This window comes from Otolemur garnettii, unplaced genomic scaffold (assembly GCF_000181295.1).
Source record: "Otolemur garnettii isolate 467f Iridium unplaced genomic scaffold, OtoGar3 scaffold00174, whole genome shotgun sequence".
NCBI lineage: Eukaryota > Metazoa > Chordata > Mammalia > Primates > Galagidae > Otolemur > Otolemur garnettii.
In genome coordinates, this window is record NW_003852569.1 from 2,106,693 (window position 1) to 2,120,104 (window position 13,412).

Genomic DNA, 13,412 nt, shown 5'->3' on the forward strand with positions numbered 1-13,412 from the left:
TCTCAAAAAAAAAAAAAAAAAAAAGATATTCGGACAGGTCAGGTTTCTATCAACCCCATCTTCCTGGGGAATTCACTCCTTCAGCCAGCTGACCTGCTCAAGTACAGATTGTTCTCCTAGACTGTTACGCCTAGAGCACAGCTGTCAGCCTGGGAGCTCCCTTTACTGCATGATACTGCCTTCCTCTTTCTTGGCTTTTCCTCTCATTTTGGCAAATGTTCTCAGTAACTTTCTGAGAAGGGGAATAATGGAAAGTGTTGAGTACTGCCCACCTTAATACTTAAGGGATAGTTTGCCTGAGCTTATAATTCTAAGTTAGAAATAATTTTCCTGGCTCAGTGCCTGTGGCTCAAGTGGCTATGGCGCCAGCCACATATACCTAAGGTGGCAGGTTCGAATCCAGCCCGGGCTGCCAAAACAATGATGGCTGCAACCAAAAAATAGCCAGGCATTGTGGTGGGTGCCTGTGGTCCCAGCTACTTGGGTGGCTGAGGCAGGAGACTCACTTGAGCCCAGGAGTTGGAGGTTGCTGTGAGCAGCACTCTACCTAGGGCAACAGCTTGAGGCTCTGTCTCAAAAAAAGAAAAAAAGAAAAGAAATAATTTTCCCTCAATTGCCATCTATCTTCTAGTGTTATTTTGGGAAGGTTGAAATAATTTTGAGTTTTTTTCTGTACTATTTCTCTTCACTAGAAACTTTCAGGATTTTCCCTTTGTTCTCAGTGTCCTGCCATTTTATGATCATGTCTCTTTGTGGGGATCTATTTTCATTATGTTATGTCAAGACCTAATTGGCCCTTTCAATTATGGAACATTTACTGAATTATTTCATTAATGCTTTTCTCCTCTCTGTTTCTGTTAATTATGTATCTTGAGAACTAAATGTATTAGTTTATAAGTTTGCACATGCCAATTTATCATATTATCATCTTCCTCTTTCCTGTCATTAATCTAATACGCTGCTCAGCCCCTAAAATGTGGCATGCAGAGCTTGCTCCTGAGCCTCGCCCCAAATGTCAACCTTCTTTCCAGGTGAAATCATTCAGGCTTTAAATACATATATGTACTTTTTTTTTTTTTTTTTTGAGACAGAGCTTCAAGCTATCCCCTTGGGTAGAGTGCCATGGCATCACAGCTCACAGCAACCTCCAAATTCTGGGCTCAAATGAGTCTCCTGCCTAGCCTCCCAAGTAGCTGGGACCACAGGTGCCCACCACAACGCCCGGCTATTTTTTGGTTGCAGCCGTCATTGTTGTTTTGGCAGGCCCAGGCTGGATTCAAACCCGCCACCTTAGTTGTATGTGGCTGGTGCCTTAGCCACTTGAGTCACAGGCACCGAGCCTATATACTTTTTTTTTTTCTCTTCTCAGGAAGGCTTAGGAAGAGAAAAAAGAATAAACGCACGCACACACACACACACACACATATATTCACATTTTTTTTTTGTTTAACGTAAGTTAACACAAAATACTAGAGGCTTGAGACATCTGAAAAGATGAAGCTTCTACAGATCTTTCAAGCTTCTCCCAATCTTTCTTCTACTGGGACTACAGGTGCCCGCCACAACGCCCAGGTATTTTTTGGTTGCAGCCGTCATTGTTGTTTTGGCAGGCCTGGGTTGGATTTGAACCGGCCACCTTAGGTGTATGTGGCTGGCGCCTTAGTCACTTGAGCCACAAGCACCAAGCCATGAATTCTCTTTTTTTGAGACAAGAGCCTCAAGCTGTCGCCCTGGGTAGAGTGCCATGACATCACAGCTCACAGTAACCTCCAACTCCTGGGCTCAAGCGAGTCTCTTGCCTCCGCCTCCCAAGTAGCTGGGACCACAGGCGCCCACCACAACGCCCGGCTATTTTTTGGTTGCAGCCATCATTGTTGTTTGGTGGGCCCGGGCTGGATTTGAACCTGCCACCTTAGGTGTATGTGGCTGGGTCCTTAGCTGCTTGAGCCACAGGCGCTGAGCCAAGCCATGAATTCAATTTTCTTTCTTTTTTTTTGTGAGACAGAGTCTCACTTTGTCACCCTTAGTAGAGTGCCGTGGCATTCTATCTCCCAGCAACCTCAAACTCTAACTCTCGGACTCAAGTGATTCTCTTTCCTCAGCCTCCTGAGCAGCTGGGTGCCTGCCACAACACCCGGCTATTTTTAGAGGTGGGATCTCGCTCTTGCTCAGGCTGGTCTTGAACCTGTGAGCTCAGGTAATCCACACACCTCAGCCTCCCATAGTATTAGGATTACAGGTGTGAGCCACTGCACCTGGCCCCATGCCTTCATTTCAAGGAAAGCCCACAAAAGAAATTCTTGGGACTTCAGAAAATAAGATTTAATTAATAAAATGGCCACGGTGGCATTCTATTTTTGGTCCTAAATTTTAGATTTCTGAAGGTTCCTATAAATACAGAAAACTAAGAACATGGTACTCAGTCTCGGAGGCATCCCAACATCCTCAGACTACTTACCCTGTTGGGAGACACTCTTCTAGTCTCTTGTACTGGTAGCCAGAGTTAGGATTGATTTGGCCCCCTGGGGTACAGGCTGTAGCCTGGATAGTTAGCTGATGGCAGGCACACTTGGATCTGTACAAGACGGAGGCAAGCAAAGGAAAAGGGGAGAAGATGAGAGAAAAAACAACGTAAGATACACAAATACAGAGTAACTCAGTGAGGCCACATTAGACTCTAGCCTCCTGACCTCAGAGCTTTCATGAAGGCTCTGTGGCAGGAGTTCCAGCTGAGGGAGAAGGTAAAGGGAGATAGGGAAAGCAGTATAGATATAAGGTGAAAAGAAAAGCAACCATAATAAAGCCGGAGGCAGGGGAAGCAATTCTTCTATCAACTCACTTGTCCCGACATCCATCTTTGCAGTCGCAGCCAACCAGAAATTCAGGGCCTGTGTTAATGAAAACACCCTTGCCTGGGATCCGTTCCTTGCTGTAGGCCACCTGGGGTGGGGGAGTTGTGTCAATCTCATTAACACAGGATAGGGGAACATCTTCCTTCCCATAGGTGATGTCCAAAATATAGTAAAAAGGCTTATAGGGCTGAAACTTCCGGTCCACGAGAACATAGGGATCCAAACAGAACATCTCCAGGAAGAGGAAGTCACAGCCAGTCTCAAAAAGGTAGCGTTCAATCTCCTGCATCGTCCGAAGACAGAGGCCACAGGGTGTCTTATAGATAACATGAAAGCCCATCTTGCGATTAACTCGACGCCGAGCTGTCATCCGCCGGAAGTCATACAGCAGTGGGACCAGCAGAGGGTTCTTGCCCCGGTACTGCTCATTCCTCATAGGTCTGACCCGAGACAGACAAGTATAGCTACAGACATGAGGTAAGTAGAAAAGCTTCTCCATGGGAGCTCTGTAGGAGGGCTCTGCTGGGGCCCGCTCCAGCATGCCATGGAAGGCTGGGGGTACTGGAGGGGCTGGGGTTGCTGAGGATGCTGGGGTAGAGGCTGTTAAGCCTAAAGGTGATCTGCAAATGAAATGCCAAAGATCAGATTGGAAAGCAATAGGACCTCTGTTGTATAATTATCCTTCTAGCCAACTAAGCCATTTCTCTCATCTTTCAAGTAACTATGCTCTTGAAACTAAGATGATGTTTAAGAAAGATCTTCCCTGGCTTTACCAACCTTGGACAATGAAACTTCCTGGTCTCTTTCTTTTTTTGTTTTTTTTTTAAAACAGAGTCTCACTCTGTCATTCTGGATAGAGTACCGTGGCATCAGGGCTCACAGCAACCTCAAACTCTTGAGTTCGAGTAATCCTCCTGTTTCAGCTTCCTCGGTAGCAGGGACTACAGGTACCCACCACAATACCTGCCTAGTTTTTCTATTTTTAGTAGAGATGGCATCTTGCTCTTACTCAGGCTGGTCTGGAACTCCTGAGCTCAGACAATCCACCCACTTTGGCCTAGCACCCTAGAATTATAGGCATGAGCCACCATGCCCAGCTCTCCCTGGTTACTCTTAACTGACAGGCACCATCTCCATTTCAATACCTCACCTCTTTTTTATTTTTAGAGACAGAGTCTCACTTTGTCATCCTCGGTAGAGTGCTATGGCATCACAGCTCATAGCAACCTCCATCAATAGCTCACCTCTTACTAAAATGTATTTGCCTGGGAATTACAGAAGTAGAATCCAGTCTCTTATCCTTTGTGTGTCCTCTAAATGTCCTTACCAATTCCCAGGATTCAAGGAAAGAGACTGTGGTCTTTTCTTTTCTGAGATAGATTCTCACTTTGTCACCCTGGGTAGAGAGCTGTGGCAGCATAGCATGCAGCAACCTCAAACTCTTGAGCTCAAGCGATTCTCTTGCCTCAGCCTCTTGAGTAGCTGGAACTACAGGTACCCACCACAATGCCTGGCTATTTTGTAGAGATGGAGTCTTGCTCTTGCTCAGGCTGCTCCTGAACTTGTGAGCTCAGGCAATCTGCCTGCCTCAGCCTCCCAAGTGCTGGGATTACAAGTATGAGCCACTGTGCCTGGCACTTTTCTCTTTATTTTAGCAACAATGGTACCATCTTCAACAAGAAGTTTTAGCAAATGACTTTTTGCTGACACTGTATTTCCAAGCACCCAGTTTCTAATCCAGTTATTCTTATTTTCTGTCTCTTAAAAATGTGTAAGATTGGGCAGTGCTTGTGGCTCAAAGCAGTAGGGCACTGGCTCCATATGCTTCCCAGCCAAAAAAAAAAGTAAGGTTAACATTTCCTTTTTAAGCCTAAACTCCTCACCATAATAACCTTTTTCTTTTGAGACAGAGCCTCAAGCTGTCCCCCTGGGTAGAGTGCTGTGGCATCAAAGCTCACGGCAACCTTCAACTCCTGAGCTCAAGTGAGTCTCCTGCCTCAGCCTCCCAAGTAGCTGGGACAACAGGCATCCGCCACAATGCCTGGCTATTTTTTGGTCGCAGCCATCATTGTTGTTTTGGCGGGCCCCGGGCTGGATTCGAACCCACCACCTTAGGTGTATGTGGCTGGCGCCTTAGCCACTTGAGCCACAGGCACCGAGCCACCATCACAACCTTAAAGTAAACCCTTTGGAACCAAGGAACTTTCCGCACACAGTGACTACTCAGCCTACACTGCTAACCTGCCCAAAGCACCTGAGATTTCCTCACCTGTGGGTCTGGTTGATCCCAGATTTTCCACCAGGAACATTTTCACTGAGTGTAGGAGATGTAGGGGAGGAATGACCAGAGCCCACAGATCCGGGTCGGAAGGATGTACTCTTTTTGGCTACTTGCTTCCGTGACTGGGCAAGCTGGCTTTCTAAGCTTCTAGGCAATTAGAAAGGAGGTGATATAGTAAAAGATGCAGAAAATACATTATGAAAGAAACTGAAGAAAAAAGAAGGAATAGCACTCACTCACTGTCACCTGCTTGAGGGGACAGAGGTGGAACAGGGGGGGCAGGTGGAGCTATAGGCTGTGGGGGCTCCATTGGCTTGAACTGGGTCCCAGTACTGGTCAGATCCTGTGTGTATTGGACAACAGGGCCTTTGCTCCTCACAGCACCTATAGGAAAAGGGAAATTACCCTCTGAGAAGCTGACAGCTGTGTCGATTATATTCATTCACATACCTGACCCTTAACTGATGCAATATGAAAAAGAGCAATGAAAACATTTTGAGTAAGTACTAAAAACTGCCAGTTTCCATTATTTACACCAATGAGTGGGGACACGTTGGGTGGGTGGGTCCTTCCTTCTTCTCTCCTTCCCCTTACTTCCTTTCTCTCTTTCTTCATTTATTGTCTCACTTGGATGCCCAGGCTAGAATACTGAGGTATCAGCCCATCTTGCAGAAGCCTCAAACTCCTGGGATCCTTCTGCCTCAGCCTCCCAAGTAGCTGGGACTACAGGTGCCTGCCATGATGCCCAGCTAATTTATTTATTTTTAGTAGAGATGGGGGTCTTGCTCTTGCTTAGGCTGGTCTTAAACTCCTGAGCTCAAGGAATATTCCTACCTTGCCCTCCCAGAGTGCTGGAATTACAGGCATGAGCCACTGCACCTAGCCTTTGGTGAATATATATACACACTTTTTTTTTTGAGACAGAGTCTCACTATGTTGCCCTGGGTAGAGTGCCATGGTGTCATAGCTCACAGAAACCTCAAACTCTTGGGCTTAAACACTTATCTTGCCTCAGGCTCCCAAGTAGCTGGGACTACAGGCACCCACTACAATGCTCAGCTATTTTTTGGTTATAGTTGTCATTGTTGTTTGGCAGGCCTGGGCTGGATTTGAATCCGCCAGCTCCAGTGTATGTGGCTGGCACCCTAGCTGCCAAGCCACGAATATTTTCTTTTTTTAGAGAAAGAATCTTACTTTGTCACCCTTGGTAGAGTGCCGTGGCATCACAGCTCATAGCAACCTCCAGCTCCTGGGATCAGGCTATTCTTTTGCCTCAGCCTCCCAAGTAGCTGGGACTACAGGTGCCTGCCACAACACCGGGCTATTTTTGGTTGCAGTTTGGCTGGGACTGGGTTTGAACCCACTACCCTCGGTATATAGGGCCAGTGCCCTACTTACTGAGCCATGCCATGAATATATATGTGTGTGTGTATATATTTTTTTTTAGCAACATTCAGTCTCACTTTATCCCTCTCAGTAGAGTCCCATAGCGTCAGAGCTCACAGCAACCTCCAACTCCTGAGATTAGGTGATTCTCTTGCCTCAGCCTCCTCAGTAGCTGGGACTATAAGAGCCTGCCATAACACCTGGCTATTTTTTGTTGCCGTTTAGCTGGGGCTGGGTTCAAACCCTGCACCCTCCATATATGGGGCTAGTGCCCTACCCACTGAGCCACAGGTGCTGCCCAACCATGAATATTTATTTATTTATTTTTTATTTTTTTAAAATGTACTCTTTTATCAACTAATGGTGACAGGGCTGGGCTTGGTAGCTCCTAGCACTCTGGGAGGCTGAGGGGGTTGGGGTGGATTGTTTGCACTTAGGGGTTCAAGACCAGCCTAAGCAAGAGCAAGACTCTGTCTCTAAAAATAGCCAGGTGTTGTGACAGGCACCTGTAGACCCAGTTACTAGGGAAGGCTGAGGCAAGAGGATTTCTTGAGCCCAAGTATTTGAGGTTGCTGTGGGCTATGATACCATGGTACTCTATCCAGGGCAATAAAGTGAGATTCTGCCTAAAAAAAAAAAAAACAGGCGGTGGCAAGAAAAAAAATGAGCTAGCAAGTATGATACAAACATGAACAAAGTAAAAACAAAAACCAAAAACCAGTCTTGAGTTTTAAAGAAAATGACCACTGGGCGGTGCCTGTGGCTCACTGGATAAGGAGCTGGCCCCATATACTGAGGGTGGCAGGTTCAAACCTGGCCCCGGCCAAACTGCAACAAAAAAATAGCTGGGCATTGTAGCGGGCACTTGTAGTCCCAGCTACTCGGGAGGCTGAGGCAAGAGAATTGCCTAATCCTAGGAGTTGGAGGTTACTGTGAGCTGTGATGCTATGGCACTCTACCAAGGGCAATAAAGTGAGATTCTGTCTCTTAAAAACAAACAAACAAAACACCTTCCTCCCTTCCCCTCCCCCCAAAAGAAAACTGACCATAGATAGCACAGAAGGCAGATAATTCTCATATAGATAATGGAGAGGCTACTACCACCCTAACCTGTGCCAGTAGTTTTAAACTTTTATGTGGTTGTTTACAAGGAATCAGAGCCACAGCATGTGGAAGCAGCAAAACAAGTCCATCACCACTACTGGAAATAGTTTAGGGCACACATTCTGTTTCCAATAAGTCAGTAGTGTCATCCTAGTAAACAAAGCATAGCCACTGTATACAACATCCTTTGCTAGTTTGCCCTGTTTCTCCCCTTCCCCGGGTTATCTTTAGGACATACCCATATTAGGACGTGTCCTGAGCTGTCCCCCCTGCTTCTTCTCCAGTGCAGAGGCTGAGGATGTCTTCATGCTGAACATTGGTTCCAGCCTCGTAGAGCCTCGATAGATCCATTCACATCTTTTGTCATCCTGGGGGATTGGGAGGAAAAGACAATTAACGGGGAAACAGGTTAAAAAGGCTAGCATCTTGTCACATGTGGAAATTATACATCATGTGCTACCTCTGAGAAATCTCCCTGATAAGCCCTCATCTCTTCATAAACTTATGGGCTAGGCTCCACGATAAGTATCAGGAACATAAAAGAAGAAAAACATATATTCCTCATTTAAGAAATTAAAGGAGAGAAACTGTCTACACTGAGTATAGGAAGTGTGATAATGATCATTTGCCCTAAGAACAAAGGGCTGTGATAAGACAGAGAAGAAATATAATTATAAGATGGGGGTGAGAAGGGTGAGAAGGATGAGTAAAAAAGATCTAAGAGTTAAATGGAGCCTTAAAATATAATCATGACCTTCAATTCCTTGATCCATCTTCTTTTTTTTTTTTTTGAGACAGAGCCTCAAGCTGTCCCCCTGGGCAGAGTGCTGTGGCATTACAGCTCACAGCAACCTCCAACTCCTGGGCTCAAGCGAGTCTCCTGCCTCCGCCTCCCAAGTAGCTGGGACCACAGGCACCCGCCACAACGCCTGACTATTTTTTGGTTGCAGCCATCATTGTTGTTTGGCGGGTCCAGGCTAGGGATTCGAACCCGCCACCTTAGGTGTACGTGGCTGGCGCCTTAGCCGGTTGAGCTATAGGTGCCGAGCCTTGATCCATCTTCTTGATCCAACTAAAATCTTAACACTGGAAAACCAGAGTTGGCTGCCTTCTCTGTACCTACACACAATGTGAATACTCCTTGGGGAAAACGGTAATAAATCAAAATCATGCAGATTGGTACATAATTCAATTTATAAATTTTATATTCAACAACCATCCAGAGAGGAACAAAACAGGACAAAGTAAAATTTGACCAGAAACATAGGACACAAAAGAGGAGAGCTATGGAAAGCTACAGAAAGCTACTGAATAGCTATCATCCTTGTTACTGTTTGTTATGCCCCTCCACCCTATCTTGATCCCTGCCTCCAAAATTCTAGGGAAGAACAGTACCAGGAAGAGGATCCTGACCAAGCTGCCATCCACCTCCTCAACTCGGGACTTCCACCAGGTGCCTTCCCACTCAGTCTTGATAAGTTGGCCACTCTTGAGCAGCACCATGGGGCGGTTGGGGTAGGCAGTGATATACTCTTCTATGAAGTCCCGGCAAGAGATGTCTTCTATATCCTCCCAAGTCTTTTTCACTGTTCCAAGGAAGAAGTAGAGCTGAGAGAGGGCAAGTAAGGTAAGGCATGTCTTCATAGGGAAAAATAGTTGGCAAAGAGACATTTGATATTTTTCAAGTTGAGAGGAAGAGAAGAAATGAAGAAATCATAACCTTGGCTCAGTGCCCATAGCTCCATGGTTAGGGCGCTGGCCACATACACCAAGGCTGGCGGGTTCAAACATAGCCTGGGGCCTGCTAAACAACAACAACTACAATAAAAAATAGCCAGTCTTTGTGCAGGCACTTGGGAGGATGAAGTAAGAGAATTGCATAAGCCCAAGAGTTTGAGGTTGCCGTGAGCTGTGACACTGAGGGCGACATACCAGGATTCTGTCTCAAAAAAAAAGAACTTATAACCTCAAGGGAAGCAAAACTAAGACCACCTAAGCAGGGAACCTAATGTATCAATTGCACAAATTTATAAATCAAGTAAATCCTAAATAAGCAATATACAAACAGAATTAATTCACCCAATTCACCCAATGGATATTTGTCCTTAGGAAAATATAAGTGGAAATTCTTGCTCACTTGTTGACACTGTCTAGTGGTAAATTTAGAAAGATCAGGTGGTTTCATGAAATTAATAAAAAAAAGTATCTTTCTTTCTCATTCCCAAGTTAAGGGATTCAAATGTACAGAGGGTGCTAAAAAATGTATGTGCATTTTAAGATATGGAAAGATTATAAATTGGTAACACTCAAGTCACATTTAACTTCTGCAATTATAAGAGACACAAGATACAACATAGAAGATATTACAGGTGGTGCCTGTGGTTCAAAGGAGTAGGGCACTGACCCCATGTACCAGAGGTGGTGTGTTCAAACCCAGCCCTGGCCAAAAAATTGCAAAAAAAAAAAAAAAAAGAAGCTATCACACAGGCTCAGCGCCCATAGCACAGTGGTTATGGTGCCAGCCACATATACCAAGGCTGACAGATTCAAACCCAGCCTGGGCCAGCTAAAACAACCATGACAACGGCAAGAAAAATAGTTGGTGGTGGGCACCTGTAGTCCCAACTACTTGGGAGGCTGAGGCAAGAGAATTGCTTAAGCCCAAGAGCTGGAGGTTGCTGTGAGCTATGATGCCACAGCACTCTACCAAGGGCGATACAGCGAGACTGTCTCAAAAAAAAAAAAAGATAACACACGTTATCAGTACATGTTGAGCATTATAATTCTAACAGCTTTTTCCTTTCGTAAAATGTGAATACATTTTTTTTTAGGCACCCTCTGTATTTACTGTCACATTACATGAAAATGTTAATTCTTCTGAAACTTATAACAGTTGCAGAGTAGCAAGAGGACACTATGGAGCTCTGCTCAACATAGCTTCTGTAGAAAGTGCTATGCAGCCCACAGACCTATACAAGAGGTGGGTGCAGCATTAGACTAGGAAAGAACTAACACCTTTCCAAGCTTTATCATTTAGAAATTAAATCAAAACACATCTATAATATGAGCAGTCCACTCACAGTTAGTCAGGATCTTCTACATTTTGAGATACACAAAAATTAAGAAATATGAAATCTGCACAGATGTAAAGAAATGAAGCCCTTCCAACAACACCAATAAGCTGAGCAAGTTGAAACTTGCATGGGTGAATCAGAAAGGATGCTTTGAACTGTTTCTTGGAAGTGAAATAACGGACCATAACATACATAGTCTGTCTCAAAACTTTTGTAGTGACTTATATGTTTCACTCTTAGATGACAAAGACCCAGCCCTAGAGATGAACAATAAAAATCTATCTCCAAAGGACATCAATAAAAGTTATCCTCTTTATATATACAAATCCACATACACACACACGTATTTTTTTTTAAGAGATGAGGTATTGGCTGGGCCCAGTGGCTCGCACCTGTAATCCTACCACTCTGACAGGCTGAGATAGAAGGACTGGATTGTCTGAGCTCAGGAGTTTGAGATCAGCCTGAGCAAGAGTGAGACCCCACCTCTAAAGAAAAAAAAAAAAATAGAAAAAGAAAAATTAGTCAGGTGTTATGGTGGGTGCCTGTACTCCTAGCTATTTGACAGGCTGAGGCAGGATCACTGTAACCCAGGAGTTTGAAGTCGCTGTATGGTAGGCTGATGGCATGGCACTCTATGCTGGGTAACAGAGTGAAACACTATCTCAAAAAAAAAAAAAAATGAGCTCTTGCTCAGGCTGGTCTCAAAATCCTAGGCTCAAGTGATCCCCCTGCTTGAGCTTCCCAAATAGCTGGGACAATAGGCATGTGCCACTACACCTGATTTCAACTTACGTTCTTTGAGACTAAAGCACCAAAAACACTAGCTTTGCGATTGGAGTGTTAAGAGTATAAGTAAGGTAGAGGAGGAAACTAATACAGCTAAGGAAGAATGGAGACACTCACATGGCCGGCAAATGGGATACAGTTCAGACTGTGTGACATAGGAAGCATAGCCATCATCAAAAAAAATGAGAAACCTGGAAAGGAAGAATAATGGTAGGAAGATCGGGAGGTTATGATACTTAACATGACCTACAGTGATTATTTTACCATAGCTTCTCCTTCTCTGGATCCTAACAGGTTGCACCCCAGGGAAGATGTCCCAATTTACTACTTTCCTCCTGTTTCCTTTTTTTCTTCTCATCTTAAGAGTTAGAAATTCTCTCTTAATCTAACCAACATCCCTACTTTTTCAAAAATCATTTATTTTGCTGCTGCTAACCATTTGGTCTCCACCTCATTTCTGACTTCTGTGTGAATCCCTCATTCTCCCAACCGTTAATTGATCTTGATTACTCTCCTCCAAGTTTTCCCCTTGTGAAAAGGAATTCTTAAAATGAGGGAGGGAGAAAGAAATCACCCAAATGACTCCGGTGGCAAAGAAAGAGAAAGTGTCTGAGGGACTATGACAGGCATCCTCAAACTTGGGCCGGCAGTTCAGCCCTCCAATGGTCTGAGGGACAGTGAACCGGACCCCTGTTTAAAAAGTCTGAGGACCCCTGGACTAAGAATACAAAAGCCAATTGTGAGATCTGGACTTTGGCAAAAACAGGGCAGGTGTTGTGCTCCCAGCCTCTATTCCCTTTACTGTCCTCTGTTCAGGTACCTGAGTTTGTTTTTGACATTCGGTGTCTCAGCTACAATGCCAGCATATAGCCAGACCTGATTCCCATCTTTGTACTTGGCCACCACTCGACTGCCCACATAGAGCTTGTCAGCAGGAGGGTGGTAATCATAGGCAATATGGTTCCCCGACAGTAGACTCTTTCCTTTGTTGTCAAATTTCACCTTGTACTTCTTCCCCGGCCCTGTGTAAAAAAGAAAGATATGCAAAATTGAAAAAGACTGTCAGTTTCTGTGTAAATCTTGGCTGCTTAATAAGAGAAAAAAGGAAGGATGCGGGTAAAGAAGTAATCTGTGATGGAGACATGCAGGCTGCCTTTCCTTAGTGCTTCCTCTGGGTTAGACTTACCAACTGTCTGAATGGCAATAAGGGTGCCCTTGTGCCACGTCTTAGTTCTCTTCTTGCCCAGAATCCGCATGCTGACTATCAGGTCACCATCTTTGCTTAGTTCTCCAGACATCTGACTCAAGGTTCCTAGGAAAGAAAGTAAAATTCTCAAGAATCATGACATAGATTGGGTAGAAAATGAAAAGGTAAATAAAGAGGGAGGTAGAGTAATCAAGGAATGGGGAAATCTATGAAACTCAGCCACTTTTGCTACTCTCTTGGCCAAAGGCAGAAACACCAAGTACCGCTAACTCAATTGTTTATGCTAACGAGAGAACCTTAAATATCTGAAGTCCTCATGTAATTCAGGGACATCTCATGTTAACCAAATGTCCCCAACTCCTTATTAACAATGATAGCAACTACCACTTTTAAATGCTCAGTAGCATTTATAAAACATGTTGTGTAGGCTACCCATTAATACTTCCAACCTACAAAGAAGGCTTCTCTCTTCTCCCTGAACTCCATGAACATGGAAATAGCTTAAATATAAGCGAGGAATGTAGTCTAGAAAATCAACATTAGCATAATTGGGATAATTTGATAACTACTAAGGACAATGAGTTCAGGATATCACAATCAATCAGCAGACACTAAAAACTAAAGCAGAAAACAAAATAACAATAATCTTACATTGACTAAGGACGCAATGGTGGTAGTGTTAAAAGAACAAAAAGAGGCTCGGCGCCTATAGCTCAACC

At 44.5% G+C, this 13,412-nt stretch overlaps 1 protein-coding gene across 1 annotated transcript in view; it reads right to left on the bottom strand.

Moving 5' to 3' along the window:
• SETDB1 (SET domain bifurcated 1) overlaps nucleotides 1–13,412 on the bottom strand; it is a 39,251-nt gene that overhangs the window by 11,074 nt on the left and 14,765 nt on the right. The window contains exons 6-14 of the mRNA XM_023519407.1: nucleotides 12,673–12,798; nucleotides 12,307–12,508; nucleotides 11,604–11,677; nucleotides 9,019–9,209; nucleotides 7,862–7,991; nucleotides 5,370–5,517; nucleotides 5,122–5,277; nucleotides 2,840–3,472; nucleotides 2,459–2,575 (exon numbers count right to left, since the gene is read on the bottom strand). Coding sequence (XP_023375175.1) covers nucleotides 2,459–2,575; nucleotides 2,840–3,472; nucleotides 5,122–5,277; nucleotides 5,370–5,517; nucleotides 7,862–7,991; nucleotides 9,019–9,209; nucleotides 11,604–11,677; nucleotides 12,307–12,508; nucleotides 12,673–12,798 — 1,777 coding nt within the window. The remainder of the gene's footprint in view (nucleotides 1–2,458; nucleotides 2,576–2,839; nucleotides 3,473–5,121; nucleotides 5,278–5,369; nucleotides 5,518–7,861; nucleotides 7,992–9,018; nucleotides 9,210–11,603; nucleotides 11,678–12,306; nucleotides 12,509–12,672; nucleotides 12,799–13,412) is intronic.